This window comes from Myotis nattereri, assembly GCF_964212035.1.
Source record: "Myotis nattereri genome assembly, chromosome: 2".
NCBI classification, from domain to species: Eukaryota; Metazoa; Chordata; class Mammalia; order Chiroptera; family Vespertilionidae; genus Myotis; species Myotis nattereri.
Window position 1 is genome coordinate 214606018 of NC_138076.1, and position 26709 is coordinate 214632726.

At 63.3% G+C, this 26709-nt stretch overlaps 1 protein-coding gene across 1 annotated transcript in view; it reads left to right on the forward strand.

Moving 5' to 3' along the window:
• The first annotated feature begins 10575 nt into the window (after positions 1 to 10575).
• Positions 10576 to 26709, forward strand: part of GRAMD4 (GRAM domain containing 4) — a 54352-nt gene continuing 38218 nt past the window's right edge. The window contains exon 1 of the mRNA XM_081083771.1: positions 10576 to 10800. Within this exon, the coding sequence (XP_080939897.1) occupies positions 10772 to 10800 (29 nt within the window). The 5' untranslated portion in view covers positions 10576 to 10771. The remainder of the gene's footprint in view (positions 10801 to 26709) is intronic.

Genomic DNA, 26709 nt, shown 5'->3' on the forward strand with positions numbered 1-26709 from the left:
CGCCGCACCGACGGGATCCCCCAGCCAGGAAGGTACGTGCGCAGCCCGGGCTGGGGGTGCCCCGTTAGGACTGTCAGGGCCAAACGACTCCTTTCGGGAGGAGAGCGCCCCATGGAGGCCTCCGGGTTCCTGGGGCGACGCTCGGCCAACGCCAAACCGGGAAAAAATGCCGAAGCGCAGGAAACGATGAAGACTTAGCTGTCCCCAGACTTCGGATATGTAAGCGGCTGAAAGGGAAGAAGCGATAAAGGATGGAACAGGCAGGACATTTTTATTTTTATTTTTTTTATTTTTATTTTCAGGAAATTTTTAAAAAAGGAAAAAGAGACTATTAGAGAAAAGGACCAGACCGATTTGGAAAACAGCCAAGTAGCACTTTTACAAATGAAACTGTCAATGTTGAAACTTTAAACTCCACGAATTAAACAGCTGAAGAGAGAATCAGCGAATGGGAGGGTGGAGCTGGGGAAATTTTCCGGGAAGCACCGTACAACGGTAAGAAGGCAGAAATTTGTGAAGAGGTCAGGAGGCCGAAGGGTGTGCACCCGATTGGAAGTGCAGACCTGGAGGAGGGAGGGACTGGGCTGTTCCAGGCAGAGGGAGCAGCACGTGCCAGGCCCTGGGGAGCCCACCCAAAGCCCGTGGGTAGAGCCCTGGCTCTGTTGCCGGCCTGGTGCCGGGCGAGGTCGGGGCCTGGATGCTTCAGACACGGTTCCTGCCTGAGCAGCAGGTGGTCGGTGGGGAGCCAGCGGGCCAGCTCACGTCCCCTTCGACGGCTATCTGCACCCCCTTCTCCGCTCCTACTCCCAGGCCATGTGATCCAGGTAGAGCTCACCCCAGTCCTTCATGTCGGGTGTTGGTGGATGACTCAGCCAGGTCGGCTATAGCCTGGGAGGCCCCCTTCTGACGCTGTTTGTAGAGCAGCCGGGCAGCGGAAAGCTCCGGTTCTGCCAGGGCTGCCGATGTGGAAAGAGGCAGACCCTTTGGTCCTGGATCCAGCCGTGCCTGAGGCTGCCCGGGACTTGGCATGGACACGTGTTAATATGTTTCCTCTTCTGCTAGAGCCTCTCTGAGTGGGCGCTCCTGTCACATGTAACTTCGTGCTCCATCCATGTCACATAGGGAGCCCCAAGGCCAGAGACCCCTGGCCCGGCCTGGGGGCCAGGGATGCCTCCCCGAGGAGGTGACAGCTGGGCTAGGCCTGGATGGCATGTGGTGGTTAGCCGGGGGAGAGGGTGTGCCGGGCAGGCTGGGGCGGGCACTGGCTGCCTTCCCGGCAGTCGGTGCAGCTCACGGGGTGCGGGCTCTGCCCAGGCAGGCCCGGGGCTCCTAGGCCGGTTCTCAGCAGTGCCGGTCATGGCCTTGGGCCCTGGCAGGGGCTGGAGGCCTGGAGGGAGTGACACTCACAAGAACTGCACGGGGGTGGGGCAGGTCATGCTGGTGTTAGGCCCCGAGCTCAGGATTCAGCTGAAGGACGTGAGGGGAGCGTGCAGCCCACCCGTTCCTCCAGCCTCCAGCCTGTCACTGCCAGCTCGCGCCTCCCAGCCCAGCCCACTTGCGCCTCCTCCGGGAAGCCTTCCCTGACCACCAGGCAGGATGCTCCTTCCTGCCTCTCAGGGTCCTTGGAACCCAGGGCCCCGCACAGATCGCAGGTCCCAGGCTGTCATGGGACCCGGTGACTTGAGTGCGTGTGGCATGTCCCTCTGTTCACCTGTCAGCCCGGCTGCCGCCGGGACCTGCCTGAGCGCTGGCGTAAATGAGTAATGAGGTCGGATGCGGTGTCCCGGCTCCAGTTACACCCCATTCACCACGGCCCGGCACTGGCTCAAATGCTGGAAACACTCCCTCACCGGCTGCTCCTCATGACCCCGCGTGGCATGTTCTGCTTGATCCCTGCTTCCCAGGCGAGGACACGGGCACAGAGAGGCTCAGTAACCTGGCCAGAGTCACACAGCCTGTGTGCAGCAGAGCTGGGGGCACGCCCAGGCAGGCCCCAGGGCCCCCACATCACCCTCCACACGGGCAGGGCGGGCACCAAGGGCCCCGGAGGCCAAGCAGCCAGGGCCAAGCCCTCCTCCCTCCTGGTCTGTCTCTTCCCCCTTAAGCCAGGAGCCAGGGCCTCGGGTCTCGAAGGGCTTATTGTTCCCCAGGCTCCTGGAGCTGCAGGCACCTCCTTCCTGGGAGGCAGCCGCCCGGCCCCTGCCCTCCTGGAGGGGAGGCTGAGCTGTGGGCTGTGGCTGCGCCAGGCTCTGGCCGGGGTGCCCAGGGTGCCCGGGGCAGCAGGCGGCTCCCTGACTGCCAGGCCTCCTCCGGGTCCTGCGGGAGAGCTGGCGCCGGGCCTCACTGATGGTGGCGCTGGGGGCAGCCACGTCTGACAGGCGTGACTGGGCTGGGCGGTCAGTCGCATGACCCACTGATGGCGGCACTGCAGGATCAGCCGGGACGGTAGCTGCCGCAGGACGTGAGGCCCAGAGCAACTGGATCAGCCTCCCAGGAAGCGAGGCGGGTGGAGGGGGGGTGAGGAGGCAGAGAGGGGCCTGGGGCCTGGGGTCCCGGGGGCCTGGGGTCTCGGGGGCCTGGGAGGGCTTAGAGGCCTGTGGGGGACATGATGGGGGTCTAGGAAACCTTGGGGAGTCTGGGATCTTGGGAGACCTTGAGGAATCTTGGGGGGCCTTTAGAGGCCTTGAGGGGTCATGGGGGCCTTGGGGGATGGGGGCCCTCGAGGGGCCTTGGGGGAAATGTTTGGGTCTGGGGAGGCCTGGAGAAGTTGGGGGCCTACATGGGCTCCTAGCACTTTCATCTCTACCTGCTTTCTAGCCTGTTTGTTTGTGCTTCAGAAACGGGGCCCCAGGTCCCGACAGGTCCCCGCTGTGTGCTTCTGCCAGCCCAGGCCCGCGCGGGAGTGAAGGCTCGGGGTGCAGGTGCGGAGAGCGGTGGCTCTGCCGGAGGTGGCGGTGCCCAGCGAACCCTGAGTGATGGCTGGGGCCGATCCCGCGGGCACGGCCACGTGGCCAGAGTCCTTGGAACAGGGCTAGGTCAGCGGAGGGGCTGGATTCTTCCTTTCGTTTGATTTAAATTAATTTCAATGGAAACGTGCAGCTGGGGTGGGGCAGTGGCCGCCATACGGGGCAGAGGTGGTGGCGGGATCCGTCAGGCTCAGTGTGCCGGGGCAGGCGGCTCCCTGGGCGCAGTGGGCCCCGCTCAGAGTCGCCTCGGGCTGCTGGTGGGTGCTGCCCGCCCTGGCCCTGAAGCCCTGGATGCTACTCAGACCCCATCGTTGCTTCCTCGTCTGTCGGCTGGAATTCCCTAGAGCAGCGGTTCTCAACCTTCCTAACGCCACGACCCTTTCATACAGTTCCTCATGTGGTGGTGACCTCCCACCATAAAATTATTCTCGTTGCTACTTCATAACTGTCATGTCGCTACTGTTATGAATCATAATGTAAATATCTGATATGCAGGATGTATTTAGGTGACCCCTGTGAAAGGGTCCTTCGACCCCCAAAGGGGTTGCGACCCACAGGTTGAGAACCGCTGCCCTAGAGGGAGCTGCCCTCATCAGCTGCGCGTCACTAAGGTGACACGCAGGGGAGAGAAGGGAAGCGCTGGTTCCTCTCCGTTTTGTATGCGTGTCAGCGTGACGGCTGCTTCCCGGGACCCTGTGAATGCGAACTGCGGGCCTCATCCAGGGCCCGTGGACCCCAGCACCTGGATGTGTTTCCCTCCCGGGCATCGACCGTCCTGCTCAGGGCCCCAGTGGTCCCTTCCCTGCCCAGCCGGAGGCTGCTCCGTGGCCTCTGGGTCATTTTGACCCGGCCCCAGTGGTCTTGGACAGCTTCTTGGGTGTTTGGTGTGGTAAGATGTTCCAGGCTTATCTTCCTTGAAAGATTAAATATACCTATATCTATATCTATATCTACATCTATATCTATCTATATATCTATATCTATATCTATATCTATCTATATCTATATCTATATATCTATCTATATCTATATCTATATCTATATCTATATCTATATCTATATCTATATCTATATCTATCTATATCTATATCTATATCTATCTATATATTTAGAAAGAAAGGGAGAGGCCGGGTGAGATAGAAACATTGATGAGAGAGGAACATCGGTCGACTGCCTCCTGCACGCCCCCTACAGGGGATGGAGCCCACAGCCCAGGCGTGTGTCCTGAGCCGGAATCAACCAGGGACACACCCAATCAGCTGAGCCACACCCGCCAGGGCCCAGCTTCTGATGTGAAGCCATGTTTCTATGTCCAGTGAACCCCCCGGGCCCCCCTTCTCGCACCCTCCACATGCTTCCCGCGTCCGCATCCTCCCAGGGATGGTCACCTCGAAGGATGAAATGCGGTCACTGCTCATCCCGTCCTGTTCTCTTGTCGGCTTCGTTCTGGAAAGGCTTTGGGAGCACTAACCGTGGGCAGGAACCGCGTCTCTGCAGCCTTCGGTGGGGGGTGGGGGTGGGGGTGGGGGTGGGGGTGGGGGCCGTATTTTGTAGGCCCCCCGGGCTCGCATGCTCTCTCCTCGGCCGTGTGGAACCCGTCTTCCGGTGTGAAGCACAGCTGTCCACGCTCCAGTGGCGGTCTGGTCTTTTTCCCTGTGAGTGGCAGGGTTTTGTTTTTAACCAGGGTGTCCAAAGGACATTCACTTCTCTCCCTTTAAAGTTCCGCCGTCTCCCCGCCTCTGTCTCGGCGGGTGCCAGCCGGGTCAGCTTCCCTCCTGTGGGGCATGCTCTTTCATTAAGTGGCTTCCAGGTTGTTCTGAAATTTTGTTTTAAAACCCGGAGCAGGCCTGGAAGGACGGCCGGGTGCGGGTCCCCGTGGGGAGGCTCTGCCTCGGCTCCCACACCTCCGTCCCACCGCGGACCCTTTGATCTCAGTCCTTTCGGATGAAAGAGCCTCCCGCGTCCCCGCTCCGCTCGTCTGGAGGCCTCGTCTGTGTGTCTCTTCCTGCGGTGCCCTTCGCTTCTGCCCTCGTCCGTCCGGGGATGGCTTTGCTTTCATCTCCAGCTCTTCCCGGTCCCTCTGCGCGCACATGCTCTTTTCCGCCCAGCACCTATGTCCTGGGCGTTGCTAATTCTGAATGATGTTGTTCTTTCATGATCCCCATCACGGTTTTAATGCTTTGGCCTCCGGTGTTCACGCGTTTGGTGGGCAAGTCTGTCGGACGCACTGTCGCATCCCGTGGCGGGCTGTCCCGCTCCTTGGGCCACCGCCACGTGTGGCTGCTTACGTCTGAATTAATTACAGTGGAAGAATCAGCCCTCGCTGGTGTGGCTCAGTGGATAGAGCGTCGGCTGCGGACTGAAGGGTTGGCTGCGGGTTTGATTCCGGGTCAGGGCACAGGCTGTGGGCTCGATCCCCAGTAGGGGGCGTGCTGGAGGCAGCCGACCCATGATTCTCTCTCCTCATTGATGTTTCAGTTTCTCCCTCTCCCTTCCTCTCTGAAATCAATAAAAATATTTTTTTAAATAAATAAAATAAAACGGAACAATCACAAGTTCAGTGTCTCATTCCCACCAACCACATTTCACGTGCTCAACAACCACGTGTGGCTCTGCATTGGGATGTGCAGATAGAGGGTATGTCCATCATTCTAGAAAGTTCTAGTGCACAGAGCTGGTCCATGGGTCACAATTCTATCTTTCTCTCTTTTAAAAAATAATATTTTTATTGATTTCAGAGAGGAAGGGAGAAGAAGAGAGAAATAGAAACATCAGTGAGGAGAGAGAATCATGGATCAGCTGCCTCCTGCTCGCCCCCCCCCCCCCCACTGGGGATCGAGCCTGCAACCTGGGCATGTGCCCTGACTGGGAATCAAACCCGGGACCCTTCAGTCTGCAGGCCGACGCTCTACCCACTGAGCCACACCGGCCAGGGCTTACTCGCTTTTTCTGTCATAACTTGTGTATAGAGTCCTCCAGCCTGTCTGCTACAATCCCTCGGGGCCGCCCTCCCCCGCACACACACACTGGCCACCTCTGCTCACAGCCCCCCGATCCCTAACCCCCCACGCCCACCCAGTCTCAGGGGCCCAAGGACACACAGGGCCGTTCCCACCACCTCCTCCCTCTGGCCTGGGCCAGGCCCGCTCTCCTCCCACAGCCCCGCACCCAGACTGGGGCACACCCCCCCTGCTCCCCCAGCCCCAGGGACCACTTGGGCAGGCACAGTGCGGTCAGTGAGGGCCAGGTCTGACTGCGGCCGCCTGTGCGTGGTTGTGGCCCCGGGTGAGGGGCGAGAAGGAAGGAGGCCTGCAAAGTAGGGAAACTGAGGCTCAGAGCCGCGGGCGGGCTCAGCAAGGTCACACAGCAGGTAAGACCCAGAGCCTACATCCAGGCTGGCGGTGGCCGGGTCCCTGTGCCCTCCCCAGGGGAGCAGAGGCAGGACGTCTAAGGAGGGGGCCCTGCCCACGTGGCCTAAGTGGTGCCCGCGCCTGCCCAGCGGTGGCAGGAGGATTGGGCCAACCGGCTGGCCCAGGGCATGGCGCCGGGCCCTGCACTTCAGCCTGTCGCCACCAGGGGGCGCACCCCGTTAGGCTCAGAAGCCAGAACAGAGAGTTTGTGCGGCACCCCCTGCCCCAGGCCTGCAGGCTGGGGGGCGCTCTGCTGCCTGGCCTCCCTGGGGCCTGGAGCCCAGCCCAGGAACCCCCACTCCGCAGGGCAGGGAGCGCAGCCTCCCTCCGACCAGAGGGAAAGCCCTGCACGCCGTGCTTCCTCCACCGGGGGGCGCTCGCTGCTCCACCTCAGCCTTTCTGAGGAGCGGAACCTGGAAAGCTGGGACGAGGTTGGGGAACTTACCGGTGGCTTTTTATGAATTTATTATTATTTTTTTAAAAATATATTTTATTGATTTTTTACAGAGAGGAAGGGAGAGGGATAGAGAGTTAGAAACATCGATGAGAGAGGAACATCGATCAGCTGCCTCCTGCACATCTCCCACTGGGGATGTGCCCGCAACCCAGGTACATTCCCTTGACCGGAATCGAACCTGGGACCTTTCAGTCCGCAGGCCGACGCTCTATCCACTGAGCCAAACCGGTTTCGGCTATTTTTTAAAATAGGTGTATTGATGTCAGAGGAAAGGAGAGGGAGAGAGAGAGAGAGAAACGTCAGTGATGAGAGAGAATCATGGGTCGGCTGCCTCCTGCACGCCCCACACTGGGGACCGAGCCCGCAACCCAGGCCCGTGCCCTGACCAGGAATCGAACCGTTTCCTCCTGGTTCACAGGCCCATGCTCAACCGCTGAGCCACGCCGGCCGGGACGGATGGCAATTTAAAGTGAGGCAACACGGGAATGATGTTCCTTGGGCCCTCCGGCCACTCAGTATAAGTTTGCTGAGTGCCTACTATGTGCAGGGCACTCCCAGGTGCTGAAGTGCAAACGTGCTGATTCACGCAGAATGGAGGACCAGCAGCCTCCAGCCCCCGGGCCGCAGGCAGCCCTGACCCTGAGCCTGTCGCCCTCGGCCTCCCCTCCCAGCTGTGCCCACCTCCTCGGTGGGAACCACGCGGGCGTTGGTAGAGACCACAGCCCCAGCCCAGCGGTGGGCACCTCACTTCTTCACTTTACAGGAAACCAAGGCTCAGAGGGTCAGGTGGGGTGGCCAAAGGTGGAAGGAGCCTGGGCCAGCGGCTGGTGGGGAGGCAGCAGGTCCCTGAGGTGGCTGAGGGCTGTGGCTGGCGCAGAATCCAAGGTGGGGCCACCGCTCTGAGGCCAGTGTCCAAGTCCAAAGGGTGGGATGGCTGGGGGGGCAGGGACAAGAGGAGGGACAAGGAGAGGCTGTGGCTCAGGGCCAGGCTGAACGAGGAAGCCCCACTGGCAGCGGGGCCTGGCTGGGAGGGGCCTGGGGGCAGGCTGGCCCCTCTGAAACAGTCCAGGATGGACAGAATGGCCCCGTGGGAGCTCAGAGGAAAGGGGCAGTCTGGGCAGGCTTCCTGGAAGAGGCGTGCCTGAAAAGAGCAGAAAGTGGTGAGATGGTTTGTCTCAGTGGATAGTGCGTCGGCCTGCGGACTGAAGGGTCCTGGGTTCGATTCCAGTCAGGGCATATGCCCGGGTTGTGGGCTCGATCCCTGGTGGGGGTGTGCAGGAGGCAGCTGATCCATGATTCTCTCTCATTATTGATGTCTCTCTCTCTCTCTCTCTCTCTCTCTCCTTTCCTCTCTGAAATCAGTTAAAATATATTAACAAAAGGAAAAGGAGGAAGTGGTGAGATGGCCAGGGCAGAACCAGCGTCCCTGGGTTTACAGACGGACAGCGCACTGAGCACCTGCTATGGCCCTGGGCTTGGAGGCTGAGTCCAGTGGGGCCGGTCCAATGTCGCTCAGGCAGAGCACGGTTGGCGGGAGAGACAGGCCTACAGGCAAAGCCACCCATGGCCTTGGTGCTGGGATGGGAGGAGCCGAGAGCCCAAGCCCAGCTGGCTAGTCAGAAGGTGCCCAGCTGGAGCCAGCGAAGGGGGGGGGGGGAGAGCACACCAGGCAGGGTCCGCGCCTGTGCAAAGGCCCTGAGGTTAGAGATGGGCATTGGACGCGTCCGTATGCAGCCCAGGCCGGCCCTGCTCTAGGTGCTGAGGAGCCCACAGGATGGAAACAGGGGGTGTCCTGCCCGTGGAGCTGACATGCCAGTTGGGGGACGGAAAATGCACAGAATACATCTGGGCATGAAGGAGGGTGTGGGCAGTTTCCTACGGCCGCTATCACATATTGCCACACACGGAGTGGCGTGAAATAACACGCGTTTCCTCTCTTCCAGTCCCGCAGGTCGCAGTCCTGAGTGGGGTCCGCAGGGCTAGTTCCTTCGGGACACTCTCGGGGGCACGGGGGCACCCATTTCCCATCTCCTCCAGCTTCTAGAGGCGGCGGGATCCTTGGCTGTACCCCCTCCTCCACCTTCCGGCCAGCAGGGCAGCATCTTCGGCTCCAGCTCTAGCTCTCCTGACCTCCGGTTCCACGGTTGCATCTCCTCAAATCCTGACCCTCTTGTAATTCCAGGGGCATCTTTACGACGACAATGCCGTTGGACCCCCCCTGGATACCTAGGAACCCTCTCCATCTCTGGACCCTTAACATAACCACATCTGCAAGGTCCCTGCTGTCGGGTAAGGTAACAGTCCCAGGGGCCGGTGAGCTGGGCATGGACGTCTAGGGGACTTCATTCCACCTGCCACAGCGTATTAGAAAGGAAGAGGGCCCTGACCGGTGTGGCTCAGTGGATAGAGCGCCGGCCTGCGGACTAAAGGGTCTCGGGTTCGATTCTGGTCAAGGGCATGTACCTTGGTTGCGGGCACATCCCCAGTGGGGGGTGTGCAGGAGGCAGATGATGGATGTTTCTCTTTCATCGATGTTTCTCACTCTCGATCCCTCTCCCTGCCTCTCTGTAAAAAATCAATAAAATATATTTTAAAAATACAATAAAATAAAATAAAAAAGAAAGGGCAAGGGACAAAGCCAGAGAGGAGGAGAGGAGGGGGATGGAGCAGTTTTAAGGGGATGGTCAGGGTGGACCTCAAGGGAAAGCAGCCCTTGAGCAAAGACCTGAGGAGGAGGGCGGGCGGTGCAGATCCTGGAGCTGGAGAGCAGGCCGGGGTGCCTGGGGTGGCCCAGCAGGAGGAGGGCAGCAGGACCTGCAATCAGAGAAGCGGGGCAGGTGGGCTGGCAAGGACCCTGCAGGTCCCACCTGCTTCCCCGCGGAGGAGGGATGGGCGAGGCGGGTCTGTGCGAACCCTGCTCCCTTGCAGGCCAGGGGTGAGCGGGGCTCGGGACCAGCAAGTCCCCCTGGAGATCTTGCTCTGGGTACAGTGGGAGCAAGGAGCTCGGGCTGTGTGAAGGGCTCCACCCCCAACCCCCAGAGGTGCGATGGGGGTGCGGGGGGGGGGTAGCAGGCCTGGGCAGGGGCGTTCTCTACGCAGGGGTCTCCGTGACCCCTGAGATCACTGGCCCCCACTGGTGGGCACTGAGCTCCTTCCTGCATCTGCAGAATAAATGCAGTCCCTGATGGGCGTTCAGCGGGCGGGCCTCGGGCGAGGTGACAGCGCGGGAGTGCTGGTGCGTGCGTGGCTGTGCGCCTGGCTGTGCGCGAGGCCACCCTCTGCCGAGCCAGACGCGCGAGATCGCGTGGCGGTGACCGCGAATGGCGGGCGGACAGGCTGGGGCCGCCGCGCGTGCACGTGGGTGCTGTTGGCCCGGACGCACGTGGGCCACCCAAACAAAGGCTGCCCCGCGTGACCGAACTCGCGCGCGCGCACGGAACCGCTAGGGCAAGCGCGCTCCCGTTGTCCTCAGCCTGATGCGCGGGTAGGAGCGGGTGGGGCGGCGCGCGGGGTGGGGCGGCCCCTTTAAGGCGCGGCGCGGGGCGGGGCTGTGCGGCTCTCAGGGGCAGGTGGCGGCGCGCGGGGTGGGGCGGCCCCTTTAAGGCGCGGCGCGGGGCAGGGCTGTGCGGCTCTCAGGGGCAGGTGGCGACGCGCGGGGTGGGGCGGCCCCTTTAAGGCGCGGCGCGGGGCGGGGCTGTGCGGCGCGGGGCGGGGCGGCGGCTGCGCAGGCCGGGCCGGGGGCGCGCAGACTCCGCGCAGCGGGACGCGAGCGCGCGACCTGGCGCCGCCGCCGCCGCCGCCGCCGCCGCCTCCGCGCTCGTGGCCGGGACCCGCGGGGCCGCCTCCTCCGCGCTCCCCGGCGCCGCTGGGCTCCAGGGCGGGCGGCAGGTGCAGCGCGGCCGGGCGGCCGGCGAGGAGGTCGCCGCGACGGCGGGTGGATGAGAGTTGGCCCCGACCTCCGCTCAGGGTAAGTGGCGCGCGCGGACGCCCACGCAGCCCCGGACAGACCCACGGACACGCTCCCGGCGCTGCCGGCGCGGCCGCGTCCTGACGCGCTCGGCCACGTCCTCCCCGCGCCCGGAGCCCGCGGCCCTCGGAGCAGGGCCCCCCGCGGCGCGCCCCGCACACACGCCCCCGGCCCCGCGGGTCCCGCGCCCGGTGTCCCCCGGTCTGCGCCCCGCCAGGCCCACCGGGGGAAGACGGGCGCTGCGGGCGCGGGGTCCGGGCTGGGTGGTGCTGGAGGGGCCGCGTCACCGAGGCCAGACGGGGGCGTGGGCGCGGCGAATGTCGCCTTCCGGACCCAGGCCACCCTTTGGGGCGCAGGAGAGGAGGCGGGAGCTCCCCCCGGCCCTGCGACCTCTGAGACGACCCCGCCAGAAGTTTCGGGCCTTCGCCCACTCCCTGCGCCCCTCCTCTGCCCCCGCCCCTCCCTTTGTTTGGGATGTTTTGTCAGTGGGCTCTGCTGGGCCCAGCCCATGTGCAGGAGAGGAGGTGGGGTGTCCTGTGGCACCCCCAGCCTGGGCCCTCCCTGCCCGGAGCCGGCCCTGCACCCCTGCAGGCGGAGGAGCACCACCCCCCAGGGCTAGAGACCTGGTGAGGGGAGCCCATCTTGAAGCTGGATCGGTCAGCAGCCCTAAATTCCAGAGGCGAGGGGGAGGGCGATGGCATATGGGGGACATCTTTTGCAGCATGGGGTTCCCTCCTGGCCTTCCTCGTGTGGGTGGAGAGGAAATCCAGAGCCTGAGCCTCTTCCACACCCCATCAGCCCAGCCTGGGGCTGTGGTCCAGCCGGGCCTGGCGGGCGGCAAGGGGCAGGGCCAGGGCAGGGCAGGGCCCGGCCGCAGCTAAGGGAGGAATCTGAGGCTGCCTCCATCGCGCACCTGCTCTGACCTTGGGCGGGAAGGCATGGAATCTCCCGTGCCTCAGTTTCCCCTGCACACAGGAAGCGGGCTGATGAGAGGATGAGCTTGGGCAATGCCGGCTCCCATGGACCGGGCACACCCGGGGCAGAGGTCAGACACCCTGGCCAGGCTGCAATGCCCTTTGCCCCCGCAGCCATTCTCTCCCTGGCTCTGCTCCTGTGTCCTAGGCCCGTCTGGGGACACGCAGCCGGCGGGTGAGTGTTCCAGCTACGCCCCTGCTCATGCCCCACGGTTGATAGCGGGGACACCTTGGATCGGGGGCCTCCCTAAACCTGCCCCCCTTCCTGCTGCAGCCCTCCCCCAACGCCCTTTGCCTGGCCCAGCCAAGGCCTCCCTGCCTAGGACGCGAAGCTGATCCTCATGCAGCAGGTGCGAGCTGGGGCCAGGGCCGCGTACCCCCTGCCTCCTCTCCCCTCCCCGCCCCCCCAGTCTGGACAGTGCTGGACTCATGGTGGGGGGTTGCTGGCTTGGACTTGGAGACTGGGAGGTAGTGCCCCCTCCTCTGCCGTCTTTCCTCCGAGCTGCCCTGGCTGATGGGCGGAGGGAGGAGTCCCAGGGTGCGGCCTGGCCCCGTGTCTGACTGCTCACGCGCAGGAAAGCGGGTCCTGGAGAGGCAGGGGAGCTCGCCGGGCTGTGGTCGGCCCGCCCCCGGCAGTGGTGTGGTCAGTCTCACCAGCGCGGCAGCTGGGCGGGCGGGCGGGGGCCCTTCCTGAGGGAAGAACCAGACGGTCTGTCTCCCCACGGCCGCCCTGCCAGGCCCCCGCCCACCCTCCGCTCACCTGCGAGTCAGTCCCCCAGTGGGTGTCGGGAGATGAATCGGGCCGCTCGGGGACCTCCACCTTCCTCCCTCTCCCTGGGCCTCGCTTCACCAGCCGGATGCCAGGAGGAGGCGGGAGGGCTCCCCGAGTCAGGTGTATGTGGGTGATAGGATGGGAGGGGAGAGTGGCTGGGGCTCAGGAAGGGAGGTGTTATTAGATCCCATGCCAGTGGCCAGGGGGCTGCCGCGGTAACGGAGCATCTGAGCGAGGCCGCCCTGTGACAGACGGCCGCTCCCGACCCAGAGCGCGCCTGCATGGGACCCGTGTCATTGGAGAAAGGAGGGGCTCCCTGGCGTTTCCGTGGTGCGCCCCTGTTGTTGGCTGTGCCATGGGTGCCTGGCATCTCATGGGCCCCAGTGACCCCCTCCCAGCTCCCCATGCTCCCTGGTTTGGGAGTTCCCTGTGGACGCCCATCCACCCGAGCTCTCAGGGAAGGGGGTTCCCGTCCTGGAGGGCCCCTCTTTTGCAGGGGGCTGGGGGTGGGGGGGGAGCTACCATCCTGGGGAGCTAGGCCAGTTTCCCCAGCTGTGGCCTCTATCTCTGTGTGTCAGGAGGGGGCTCCTGCCCAGTGGCTGCTGTGGAGACCTGCGCATTCCTGGAGCGTTCGTCAGTGCTGGGGGGGGGGGGGGGGCAGGAAGACGCTGGTGGCAGCCCAGGCCCAGGCGACCCCTCAGTGTCTGGTCTTTCCCTCCAGGCGGGGCCCAGGCTGCCGCCCTCTGTCGAGTACCGGAGGCCACTGTGTCAGCAGCCGACCGTGTGCCCGCCCGCCCTGCTGGGCTGCTGCAGCGCTGGGGGTGGCAGAGCCCCCCGCGTGGAGAGAAGGGAAAGCCAGTCGGGGAGAAAGACCTTGGCCTGAGGAGTGAGGGGAGGACAGGTCCTTGTCGGGGAAGTGCGCCCGCCAGCCGGGCCAGACGCGGCGTCTTCGGGAAGCCGCCAGGCGAATGCGACTCAGGTGGCGCTCAGAAGGCCTCTGCGTGGGGGCGGCTGAGAGCTGGCTGGGCTCTTGGGTGCTGAGGGGTCGGGGGGATGGCCGTGGGAACTCTCCTGGGGTCTGTATCCTGGGCAGAGGCCAGGGAACAGCCTTGCGGAGGAGCTGAGTTCAGGGCCTCGCAGGCCGGCCTGTGGGCGTGGGCATGGGCGGCGGCCTGGGTCCCTGAAGGTGAATGGAGTGGCTAAGGCACCACCCACGCCCGGTGTGGGCAGCCCCGTCCCTGCTTGGAGCCGGTGAACTTGAGAACGTCCAGGCAGGCCACCCAGGCTGGCCGCTCCGACCGTGGGCTCCTGCAGACAGGGACGGGGTGGGGGGAGGCAGTGGAGGGAGCAAGGTTCCCAAATCAGAGACCTTGGGTGTCTGCATGTGGCCGTGGCCGGTGCGCAGGGGCTGGCGGGGACGCGGGGCCGTAACTCACCCCAGTGACAGTCGCTCTGAGGGCTGTGTGTGGCGCTGGAGTTATAACCGGGGCTGGGATTGTGCTTGGCCCTGTGATTAAAGCCCTGGGGCGAGCGGGAGGCAGGAGGTGCTGGCCTCCTGAAAAACCTCGGAGCAGCCCCAGAAGTCATGCCGCGGCCGCCGACGCCGTGCTGCGGGTCCCTGACATTGTCCTCTGTGGTCCTCCTGACACACCCCTGCACCCATTCTGCAGTTGGAGAAACTGAGGCGCAGGGAGCCGGTGGCCTGCCTGAGGCCCGGTCGGGTCAGCGGCAGAGCCGGCTTGGAGCGTGGGTTGTTTGCTCGAAGGCTGGGCCCCTCCCAGGAATCCCCAGCGGAGTTGAGTTTCTGGGGTTCGTGAGAAGAGGTCTGAGCGAATCAAAAGTCTCTGCTTTTCCACACGCACGGCCTGCCTCGGGGCTGAGCGTCGACCTAGGAACCAGGAGGTCAGGGTTTGGTTCCCGGTCAGGGCACAGGCCCGGGTTTCGGGCTCGATCCCCAGTGGGGGGCGCGCAGGAGGCAGCCGATCCATGATTCTCTCTCATCATTGATGTTTCTCTCTCTCTCCCCCTCCCTCTCTCTGAAATGAATAAAAACATATTTAAAACAGACAAAAAGCCACAGTCAGTGAAGCCAGGGGGCCAGCAGGGCCACTGCAACCCGCCACCTGAAGTGACTGCCTGTGTAGCAGCCGGAGGGGGCGCTGTTCTAGCTTCGCCCCCAGATGGGGAGGCCCTGGCCCAGAGACGTGGAGTAAGGAGCTGGCGAGAGGCAGGGCCAGGTTTGACCCCGTCGTCTCCGTCTGAACGCAGTGCTGTGTGCAGGGGGGTCGGTGTGCAGGGGGGTCGGTGTGCAGGGGGGTCGGTGTGCAGGGGGCTCGGTGTAGGAAATGTGTGGTGCTGCTGTCCCTGGGCGCCTCGCGATGCCTCACCTCTCCGCGAGGCTGAGGGGGGTGCCTCCTCACTGGCTGGTCCCTCCTGCAGCTCAGCCCCCTGTAAACAGGGTCCTGGTCTGGAATACAGAGCCGGGGGGCTGGACAGTGGCCCTGCGCTTCCCCAGGAGGGCGGTGGAGGAAGGAGGTGGCGGTGTGGGGTCCCCCATTCCCGGCACTGGCTGGTGTTGGGTGGAGTGCCTGGATGGTCGAGGGGCGAGGGCTTCTGGGAAGATCCCTGGCACTAGGCCCCGCCACGTTGCCCTCCTCTGTGGAGGGGGGACACTGGTCCCTCAGAAACGGGGGGAGGGCAGCTCTCCCCGAACCCCTTGAGGCCACCAAACTCAAGTTGGAGAAACCAAATGCCGGGGCGCCACGGAGGGTCGCAGGGGCGGGGGGCCTGGGGAGACGCTCGCCCCCCCAGCGGGTTCCCATGTTCGCTGGAGAGGGTCTGAGCTGTCTGAGCACGTGGGACGTGCCGTGTGACCAGCCTGTGCCCAGACCCGCCCAGGACAGAGGTGCGGCTTCCTTTCCCAGCCCCGCCCGCCCTGCCCTCTGCCCCCTGCGGGTGCCTGCACCCCTGTGCCTGCCACGTCTCTGCTCCTTCCCGTGGCAGGGCGGCCTCCGGGGAGCACCCCGTTTAGAGAAGTACCTCCTCCCTGGCTGTGCCCTCCCGCTTTGTTCCCAGCACCCCCCCCCCCCCCCGTGCCCTCCCCGGAGGCAGGGCCCCTCCTGTCCTATGGGGCGCTTCTCCCCGTGTGTCCAGAGCGGGAGCCCCAGAAACAGACCCGTGGGATGAATGGACACGCTCCTGCAGGGACTGAGCTAGAGCTCACCCGCAGCAGCAGCCACGCAGTGGGCCCCTCGCCCTGCCCTGGGCCCCTCTGCAGCCAGCCAGGCCTGGGACCAGCAGCTTCAGGCCCTGGAGCCCGGCTGGGGGAGCCCATGGCAGCTGAGCTGGGCTGTGGGTGGGGAGAAGCCGAGGCTGGGCCCTGAGAGAGTGTGTGTGTGTGTGTGTGTGTTTCAGCATCTTGATTGAGCTGTAGTTCATCCACCGTACAACCTACTCATCGAAATTGTGCAACTCGCTGACCCGTATTCTCCAAATCGTGCAGACATCGCCACCGTCTAATTTTAGCACGTTTCCATCACCCCCAAAAGACACCCGTGCCCTTTAGCGGTCGCTCCTCACTCTCGCCCCCACCCAGCCCCTGGCAGCCACTGATCCACTTCCTGTCTCTCTGGACCCGCGCTTCTGGACGTTTCACGTGAGTGAATCACACATTCAGCGTGTGTGCTGTCCTCCGCGCGGCATGTGCGGTGGCAGAGTTGTGCTTTGAGCCTCTTCAGAAGTCTGGCCCCTCCCCCGGTACCCAGTGGCCTGGACCACCTTCTGTATGTCCGGGTGGGCGTGCTTGGCCTCACCTGCACCAGAGGTCAGAGTTCATAAGCCCCTTCTGTTGCTACATGCCGTCCAAGGACTCGGGGGTTTGCCCGCTGTGTACAGGGACCCCCGAGCCACTGCACGGGTCCCATCTCACTGTCAGTGGCCGTTTGCATGAGCTGTGCTCAGCCACCTCCTCCAGGGAGCCTTCCTGGCCTTTCCTCTCCCACAGGGTCGGGATGCCTGGGCTGGTCTCCCTGTGTGTGGCTGTCTGTTTGCCTGCCTGTCTTCTGAGCTCCTGGCGGGCAGGGGCCCTGCTTTCACCTGACCCCTGGCTGGCCTCATGAGGACAGTGCAAGTGTGTGGGGAATGGATTGTTGCAGGGGAGGGGGGGAGGGGGAGCCCCTCCCTCACTGACCGCCCCACCATTCCTGCCCTGTTACCTCTGAGTGCCTCCAGGGCAGGCCCGGGTGTCGCTGTGGGCGCCGTGGATGCTCACGTGGGCAGAGCTGCTGAGGGAGCCTGAGCCCCTCCTGCCGGCCCCGCCCCCACCTTGCTGGGTAGCTTGCTGGTTTGCTTATTTATTTGTGTAAATGTGTTTTTATTGATGTCAGAGAGGAAGAGGGAAGGAGAGAGAAATATGGATGATGCCCTGGCTGGTTTGGCTCAATGGATGGAGCAACAGCCTGCGGACTGAAGGGTCCCAGGTTCGATTTCCAGTCAGGGCACATGCCTGGGTTGCAGGCTTGATCCCCAGTAGGGGGTGTGCAGGAGGCAGCCAATGACTGATTCTCTCTCATCATTGATGTTTCTGTCTCTCTCCCCCCTCCCTTCCTCTCTAAAATCAATAAAATATATATTTTTTAAAAAAGGAACATCAATGATGAGAGAGAATCATTGATCGGCTGCTTCCCATTGGCTGGGCAATGCTGGTTGTTTTTTTTAAATAGACAATTAGACTACTTTTTAGAACAATGACTCAATTTACAGAAAAAATACAAATGCAGTAGTTTCCATACACTTACCCCCCCCCCCCCCCCGGGTTCTCCTGTTATTAACATTTCCCTTAGTGTGGAGCATAGTCACAGAGAATGAAGCAGTATGACATTCACTTAGGTTTTCTTTCTTTTTTTAAAAAAAATATATTGATTTTTTACAGAGAGGAAGGGAGAGGGATAGAGAGTTAGAAACATCGATGAGAGAGAAACATCAATCAGCTGCCTCCTGCACATCTCCTACTGGGGATGTGCCCGCAACCAAGGTACATGCCCTTGACCGGAATCGAACCTGGAACCCTTCAGTCCGCAGGCCGACGCTCTATCCACTGAGCCAAACCGGTCAGGGCTCACTTAGGTTTTCTTACTTTATACCCGATGCGCCCTTTTTCTTTCCCAGGAACGGTGGGTCTCTGTGGGCGCTTTTGGGCGGGGCAGTTTTCGGGCTTTTCTGTTTTGATGCCCTTGGTTCTAGGCACATCGCGGGTCCCTCTCCGGGGGAATGGGTTTGGACGATGGGAATTCGTCGTTGGAATTTGGATGTTTTTCTCAGGGTTGCACTGGGGTCGTGGGTTTGGGAGAGCACAGAGGTGAGTCCCTTCTCGTCACATCCCGTCAGCATGCCTGACTGTGACCTTGCCTCCTGGCTGAGGCCCGTCCGGCAGGCTCCGCACTGGGGCCTCCCTCCGACCACAGCGTCCTGTTTGGAAGGTCAGCATGCGTGGCCCAGCATACTAGTAAAGGCGGGGGAGCCCCGATCGGCGGGGCTCAGGGGTTGAGCGTCAACCTATGAATCAGGAGGTCACGGTTGGATTCCCGGTCAGGGCACAGGCCCGGGTTGCGGGCTCGATCCCCAGCGTGGGGCGTGCAGGAGGCAGCTGATCCATGATTCTCTCTCATCCTTGATGTTTCTATTTCTCTCTTCCTTTCCCTTCCTTTCTGGAAAAAACACACAAAACCACACACCATAAAAAAGGCCAAATGACAGGGGTGGGAGCTACATTCCGCCTCCTGAGGGTGGAGTATCCATCAAAATAACTTGGAATTCCTCTGCATGAAGACTTGTCTCTTCCCCCTTCACTAACTCAGTGCCTACGTACATCAGTGTGGACTCGAGCTTCGGGCTGTGATGCGGCCCCACGGTGTTTTGTTGTCACCTTGTCCCAGCTGTGGCCATCGGGGCCCTGCAGGTGCCCGGGCTCACCTGTGCGTCTGCTGCCCCGCCCACAATCAGCCAGGTGTCCCGGGAGCCGGCTCCTTCGCTGGGCGAGCGGTTTTAGGAGCCACGATCTGGGTGCGGGGTGTGTTCTTGCTCCGGGACACACACGTCTGTGGCTGCTTCCGTGAGAGTGTGCTCGTCCTGGGGATGTGGTCACAGTCGGATCTTTACCACGTGGGTCCTCGGCCCCCCTCCTTCCTGATCAGTCACGGCCCCTGACTGCAGGGAGACCAGCCCCCCATTTGCATCCACTTCATTGCTCAGTTCCAGTGGCCGCCGCCCGGGGTCAGGTAGATGTCCGGGCAGGGGAAGTGGCTGCGTGGGCCACAGCGCGGCGCCCACGGGCAGTTCCTCTTCCCCTTTGCGAGCGCAGGGGAGGGGCAGGGAGGGGAGTGGCGGGGTCCCCTGCACGGCCCTGCAGGGGCCGGGCCATCGCCTTCCTGAGCAGCCCGACCTACAGGGAGAGGCAGAGGATAACGGTTCCCGTGAGCCTGGCAGCCGGGTCTGCGGGGCACACGCTTGGCCTCCTTTGAAATCTGAAAGGGACGCTGACTTGGAGCACCCTGGAGGCGGGCCCAGCCCGAGAGAGAGGCTGCAGGGGCCCTCGGGAGCCGACTCTCCGCAGACTCGGGTCCTGGCGGGGCCTCCCCGCGCCGTTGGAGGGGGCGGCCTTGGAAGGAAGAGCGCCCACCTGCGCGTGGCCGTGCAGAGCAGCCAAGCACCGAGTCCGCCTTGCGTTCTGGGGCGGGGAGAGCCGGCGAGTCCTGCATTCTCTTTACGTCTCCGCGTGGGCTCCCGCTTTCTGCGGGGCCTGCCAGCCGCGCGGGCCCTGTTGGCAGGGAGAGGCCGCAGTGGGAGCTGCGCAGACTCTGAGCAGGGGCGAGGGGAGGGCAGCCAGGCCCAGAGAGCTCTCAGCCCTCCCCCCCACCCCCATCCCCTGCCCCCACACACGGTCCTGGCTGGTGGGGGTCTGCTCCTCTCCATGGCTCCTGGAGGCCCAGCCCGCGTGCGCCCACACCTCTGCTGCGGCCTGAGCAGGCTCCGGCCATGCGGGGTCCCCCGGGGCGTGTGGCTGCCCTTTCTCTCTGCTGTGGGGCTGGGGCCTGAGGAGGGTCTGAGGAAGCGGGCGGCGCCGGAGAGTGGGCTGTGCTGGACTAGCAGCCGCGTCCCTGGGAGCGAGGCCACGGCCGATGCAGGGCCAGCCTGCTGCGGTCACCCTGTCCCCTCCCCGCTGGGCGCCCGCCCCACGACCTTGCCGGGCCACGCCTCCATCCTGCTGCCTCCGGGATGGGTGTGTGCGCCCGGTAGGTCCCACGTGATGGGCACGGGTGGCTGCAGGCGATGCTGGCCTGAGCCACGTCCCTTCTCGGTGTCACCCCTGGGGTGATGGATCGTTTCTGGGGTCCCAGGCACCCGGGCGGCTGCTTGGGCTCCCTGCACCTCTAGGGTGAGCCTGGCCTGACAGAGGGCACACGGCTCAGAGGGCACTCGGGGTGGCAGAGACGGGCAGACGTGCACCAGCCCTTCCCCCGCTGGGCAGTTGGTTCCGAAGCAACTTGCATCATTACAAGAACACTCGAACCCTCTGTCACAAGCCCAGTCTCACTTGGGAAGTGATTGGCCTGGGGCTGCCGCGCAGTCCATGGTCTGAGCGCTGTCCCTGCGCCCCGGGTGCTGCCGAGAAGGCTGTGGGGTGCTGGGTCCTGGCAGTGGGACTGAGTTCACGGGTGTGGGTGGGGCAGGGCAGGAGGAGGGGGGCCCTGCCTGTGGCCCTGGCGCTTGGCGTGCTGTCCCTGTGGACTGCTCTGGGCATGTCTCGCCCCGTGCTGGCTCCAGTGCCTAGGGCTGCCTTCTATTCCACCCAGAGAGAGAGGGTCAGAGACAGACGAGGGGCCGGACAGGCGGCCACTCAGAGAGGCTGTGGCCTGTGCTGCCTGCTGGCTGGGGAGCTGTCCGTGGTGGCCCGCTGCCCGGCCCTGTCCTGTCGGGTGCGCACAGCAGGCCTGCTGAGCCCTTCTGGACCAGGGAGAAAAGCCGTATTTTGTTCACCAGCCACTGCTTAAGGACGGAGGGAGAGCCCTGGCCGGGGCTCAGTGGTTAGCACAGCGGACCTGGCACCCAGTGGTCACAGGTTCGATTCCCGGTCAAGGGCATGAAACCTGGGTTGTAGGCTCGATCCCTGGCCCCCCATCTGGGTGTGTGTGGGAGGCATCCAACTGATGTGTCTCTCATTGATGTTTCTCTCCCCTCCCCACTCACTCCTTACCTTCCAGTCTTTAAAAATATCAATTGAAAAAATATCCTCGGGTGAGGATTAAAAAAAACTAAAGAATGCAGGGAGATAATGTGGATCACGCCCGAGGGCGGGTTGAGATGAGGTGTGAGCATCTGTGGGTGTGGGTGGGGGTGGGTGGGTGGGTGTGGATGGTGGTGTGGGTGTGGGTGGTGGTGTGGGTGTGGGTGGGTGGGGACCCGAAGGAGCTGGACCTGGAGGCAGGACTTGAGGGAGTGAGGTGCCCGTGGCCATCCTGGTGCTTGGAGCCGGCCTGCGGGCTGCAGGTGGGCCTGGCCCGGCAGAGAGGAAGTGAACTATGAGTCAGCTGCCAGAAAGCCCAGGCACGCCCGGCGGGCGGAGCTGCGGGCAGGATGGGAGTGTGGACAGCGAGGGACCCAGGGGGGCTGGCACCCTGCGTCTGGGAGTCGCGCGTGCTGGGAAGGCCTGTCTGGAGGGGCCTAGGTGGCCCAGGGGGCTGAGGGCGGCAGCGGCTCTACCCGGGCTGCCCGAGTGCCGCCTTCTGAGCGGAACATCTGGAACTGTGGCTCTCAGAGTGGCCAGGCCCTGGCGAGGAGCCCGCAGCCCCATCTGCTGCCAGGACAGGGTGCCCAGTGAGGAGGCAGGGAAGGCCCGGAACCACCCGCACCTGACCTGCGACAGCACGAGGAGGGCGGGCCGCTGGGAAGTCACGGGACAGGACGGGCAGCATCCAGGGGAGGTGCCAGGCGCCTGCAGGTTGGCCTGCTCCGCCTCCGCGAGAGGAGAGGCAGGCCTGGCTGGTTCTCGGAGGAGGGTCTGGGCCGAATGGAGGCAGGAAGAGGGAGGCACGGCCCTGGCCGGAGCGACGCTGTCAGCCTTGAGCAGCCCCCCTGCTCCCTGGCAGGCACATGGCCCTGCACTGGGAGAACGGACCATCTTAAGATGAGCCCTGGGTGTTGGGGGAGGCGAGCCCTGGGTGTCGGGGACCCCGTCTAACATGGTCCAGGGGTGGACAGCACGGTGGGGGCGAGGCTGATTAGGGTGCTGAGGCTGCCCAGGGAGAGGGTGATGGCGCATTGTGGGTGTCTGAACACCTGCGTGCCAGGGGACCGTGTGGGTGGCTGTCCCCCCCCCCCCCCCGAAGGGGCCACATTGTTCCCACGTTGCAGATGAGTATGTGGTGGCCGCAGAGGGCGTGGTAAGTGGTGAAACAGCCCTGTTGCCTGGAAGGCTCAGCCCTTGGCCCTGTCCCACCGCCCACTCCTTAGGGTTTTAACAGATGGGCCCTGTCCTCTTACCCATGTGTGGACACCTGTCTCCTGGCCCACAGTCTGCGTGGGTCACCGGCCTCCCCACCCCCATCCTCTCAGAGAGGCCAGCCTGGACCTCACCCACTGCAGCTGACCCTTCGCCATCCCCCAGGGACGGTCTCCCCACTAGACTGAGCTCCCTGAGGGCAGCCTGGGCCTGTGAGGCTGGGTGATTCCACAGGTCACCCCCAGCTCCCCCCGCCCCCGTCGGCCTGGGTGGCTGAGCCACTGGCGGTCAGCATGGCCACATCACTTTGGTGGCCCGGACAGGCCTCCGGCCTCGGTTCTCCCCCGAGGCAGGGGGGTCAGGCTGGAGCCGGCCCACACAGCTCTGGGGCACACCGTCGCCCCTGCCCTGAGCCACGGGGCCTGTCCCAGGCCTTGTTCGCCGCTGTCTCTGTGTCCCCAGGATCTGCGGCACCTCGTCTCTGACAGCCGAGAAGGTGATGGGTGGCAGGGAGAGGACCCCTTAACCCCGGGCAGGGGTTGCCGCCGCGTGCGCTGGGTCCGTGGGTGTCTGGTTGCTGGTGACCGGCCGGGCTTGGGTGGCTTGTGGGGTGCGGGGACCCAGGGCTCAGAACCCCGTGCTGTGTCCTGGGTGGGAGAGCCCAGGGTCTGAGGACAGCTGAGGGGGGCGAGGTTCCCGGTATGAAAGAGCTGCTGGAGGCTGGGGCAGGAGCCAGGTGCTTGAGCTGACAGCCAAGGCAGGTGACGGGTCCCTGAGGCAGGTAACAGGCTCGCTGTCCATCTCGGGGGACCAGTGAGGCAGGTAACTGCTCCCCCAGCTTGTCCATCTCACATCCTCTGATCTGGCCTCAAAAAACAAACATCGCTGCCGCATCCGAAAACGGATTGTGGTTTGGGCCCTGTGTTTCCCCAGAGCTGAACAAGGCTGACTCGACTGCCTGGGTCCCGGGTCCGTCCCCCGGGAAGGCCTGGCCCCTCCCCTGCACTCCCTCTGGCCAGGAGGCACGGAAGCGTTCGGTGCACTGATGGACACTGGGCGCTCCCGCTCCCGCAGGATGGCTGGCAGGGACCTCACTCGCCCGGTCCGCGCTGGGCCCAGGGCACCACGGCTCCCGGAGGCGAGGGCGTTGATGCCTGTCCCCCACCGTCCCCCCAGGGTGCCCGGCACGTGAGGCCCCACCCAGCCGACTTGGCTCACAGATCAGCCTCTGAAGTTAGGTGAGTGTGTTTGGCAATTGGCTGCTTAATTGTGTGATTAGAACGAGTTGAGTGAGTTGTTTGCCCTGAGTCACAGAGGGAGAGCTCAGCACGGCCTCGCTAACTCGGTCACATGCCGGGACGGGCTGGGCTCGGTGTCTCCGGAATGTTCTCACTGTTCCCATCAGATCTGGGAGCAGCCACGTCTCCACCGCAGGAGACTAGAGCTCAGAGCAGGGTGTCCGTCCGGAACGGAGTTCTGTGGCTCCGTCCGTGGGACCCGCGATGGGCTTTGCAGGCTCGCCGCGTCACGAAGGCGTCTCGGCCATACCCACCCCACGCCTCCAGCTTCCAGGACGTGGGGCATCGCGGGGGCCACGCCGGCTCCTGCCTGTGGTGGCGCTTTCAAATCTTGGCAATAAGAAGAGCCTGTGATGACCTATTTGTAAAGTATTCCAGAAGCACATGGATGTTGTCCTAAATTCTGTAATTAGAGGAGAGGAGACCTATTCCGGGATTATTTTTGTGCACAGCATAACCTAATCAGAGCTCTCTGATTGTTTTTGTTTTTAATGTTTTTATTGTTTTTTAGGTAGAGAGAAAGGGAGAGGAAAAGAGAGAGAGAAACATCAGTGATGAGAGAGAATCAGATCGGCTGCCTCCTGCACGCGCCACACTGGAGATTGAGCCCACAACCCGGGCGTGTGCCCTGACTGGGAATTGAACTGGTGACCTCTTGGTTCCTGGGTTGATGCTCAACCACTGAGCTACACCGCCAGACTCTCCTTGTATGTTTTTTTAAAAGAAACCGTTTTAGTCCTGACCGGTTTGGCTCAGTGGATAGAGCGTCGGCCTATAGACTGAAGGGTCCCAGGTTCGATTCCGGTCAAGGGCATGTACCTTGGTTGTGGGCACATCCCCAGTGGGGGGTGTGCAGGAGGCAGCTGATCGATGTTTCTCTCTCACTGATGTTTCTAATTCTCTATCCCTCTCTCTTCGTCTCTGTAAAAAATCAATAAAAAATATTTTTTTTTTTTTAAAAAAAGAAACCGTTTTAACAAAAAGGTGAGAGGAGTTGACTTGCCTGCAGTGTTCTCAAACGCCTGGTGGGGAGGTGTCTGCACCACATGGGACCTTGCTGACCATGTGACCTGCTGACCTTTCTCGGATTCTTCTTGGGAGGCCATGGGCACCCCCGCCCAGCGCTTTCTCCCTCGACCCGGGCCTCAGCCGGAAGCGGGCCTGGGGGCAAGTGGCCTGGGTCTTGAGGTGAGGCACGCACAGGGATGCCTCGGGCAGGGAGGACAGGCTCGTTGCTCTGTCCACTTCGCACATGTTCTGTGAGCACCTGTTAGCTGTGGCCCGCCGCCCCGCAGGGTAGACGTGGCGATCGGGTGTGGTGCCAGCGTTGCCGTAAGCGGCTGAGTTGCCATAGCAGCAGTAGTGGGTTGGGGGGACTTTAAGGGAGGGGAATTGTGGGCCGAATCTTTTTCTTTTTCTTAAATCCCCACCCGAGGTTATGTTTAGAGAGAGAAACATCCACCAATTGCCCCCTGTACGCGCCCTAAGTGGGGATCGAACCCCAGCCTTTTCATGTATGGGGCGCCACTCCAACCAACTGACCCCTCCAGCCAGGGCCTGAGTCTTTCTCTTTTTAAAAAAAATATGTTTTTATTGATTTCAGAGAGGAAGGGAGAGGGAGAGAGAGAGAGAAACAACAATGGTGAGAGAGAATCATGGATCGGCTGTCTCCTGCACATCCCCCAACTGGGGATCGAGCCCGCAACCCAGGCATGTGCCCTTGGCCAGAATCGAACCTGGGACCCTTCAGTCCGCAGGCTGACGTTCTATCCACTGAGACAAGCCGGCTAGGGCCCCGAGTGATTTTTAATGAACAGCCCCCTGAGCTCCCACCTCCCGCTGCCTGTGGCGTGGCCTGGCCTCGTGTCTCCTCCTGCGTGTCGTTCTCCAGCCCACACCGCACTGTGGTGCTGCCATGGCGTCATGCATCTGCTGGGGGGGGTCCCCCACCCTGACCCCTCCGTGTGATTGAATCTTGAAGGACTGGTCGAAGTGGGCAGGGTCAGGGGCCAGAGATGATAAGGAACATTCTAGGCCAGGGCAGGCCGGAACGCTGACAGGTGAGGGACCAGGTGTGTCCTGGGATAGGAGGGTGTTCCGGAGAGACCAGGAGTGGCCGAGGAGCGCTGGGCAGAGGCTCCCCTGGGTGATGAGGAAACGGGGGGAGGTTGGGGGGGGGGTCAGGTCTTTTCAGAAGTTTCAGGTGTGGAAATGGCCCTGGCAGGGAGGTGCTGGGACGAGGTCAGTGCTGGAGGTGGGGGCTGGGGCTGACCTGGCCGTGAGTGAGGGGATCTCCCAGGGACTGGAGGGGGCGGTGTGAGGGGTGGCCTGGAGCGTCCGGGAGGCTGGGAGGGGCCGCGTGAGGCAAAGCAGCGAGGGCAGCAGGTTCCATGCCCTTCTGCGCGGGGCCCACAGACCAGGCCCAGACAAAGGTGCCCTTCGGCCCAGAGCCATGGCACTTGCAGGGCACCTGGAGGTGAGGAGGCGGCAGGTGCCCAGGGAGGATATTGGGAAACCAGCCGGAGGCGGAGCGCGCACTCACGGGCTGCCGGGCTCGGGTTTCCAGGGTGACCTGGGAGGTGATGTGGGAAGCTGGCCGTGGGGACAGGTTTTTCATGTGGCCGCCTGGAGGGGTGTCCTGGGCGCGGATCAGCTCTGCTGCCCCCTCCAGGCGGGATGGGAAACCTCCCTCCTCAGCCTGCCAACCTGCTGGGCTGGTTAAGCCAGCCCTGCCCTCCCCGGGAAGCCGTGGCCAGACCTCAGCCCGGGCGGAGGGCAAGCACCGCAGACCTTGGGGCTGAGGCCGGAGCAGAGCCGCCCAGGCCTGGCCCGGTGCGGGGTCCCGGCAGCTCGTGGCCGGCCTCCCTGGGCTGTGCGTGGGTCCTGGCAGGAGGCCCGCGCCCCGAACGGCCACGTTGGAGAGCTGCTTCGCTCCGTGTTGGGACTTCCTCGGGAAGAGGACCTGAGGCCCGAGGGGGGCCTGCGATAGTGCGGCGTCGGCCTCGGATCCGAGGACCCCCTGAGCCATGTCTCTCCCCGGCGGCAGGTGACTGCGGCAGGTTTCATCGGGAAGGAGGGGAACAAGGGCCACTTTGTTCGCAGGCGGCTGTTCTGGGGCCAAGTTTGCGTGAGATGCAGGTCTGCCCACCGCCTGGTCGCACACCTGCCTGTGGGGCAGGGGGAGGCGGCACGTGCTGGGTGGTGGGGCTTTTCGGTCCTGAGGGTTTGGTGGTGGTGGTCAGAGGGAGGGAGGGAGGCCGCCCCTGACCGCTGGGGTCGGAGCCAAGCATCCTGACATGGACACTCTCCACCCACCCTGACGGCCTCTCTGTGGCCCCCCACTTCTCCAGGGGGGCGTGCCTGATAGTG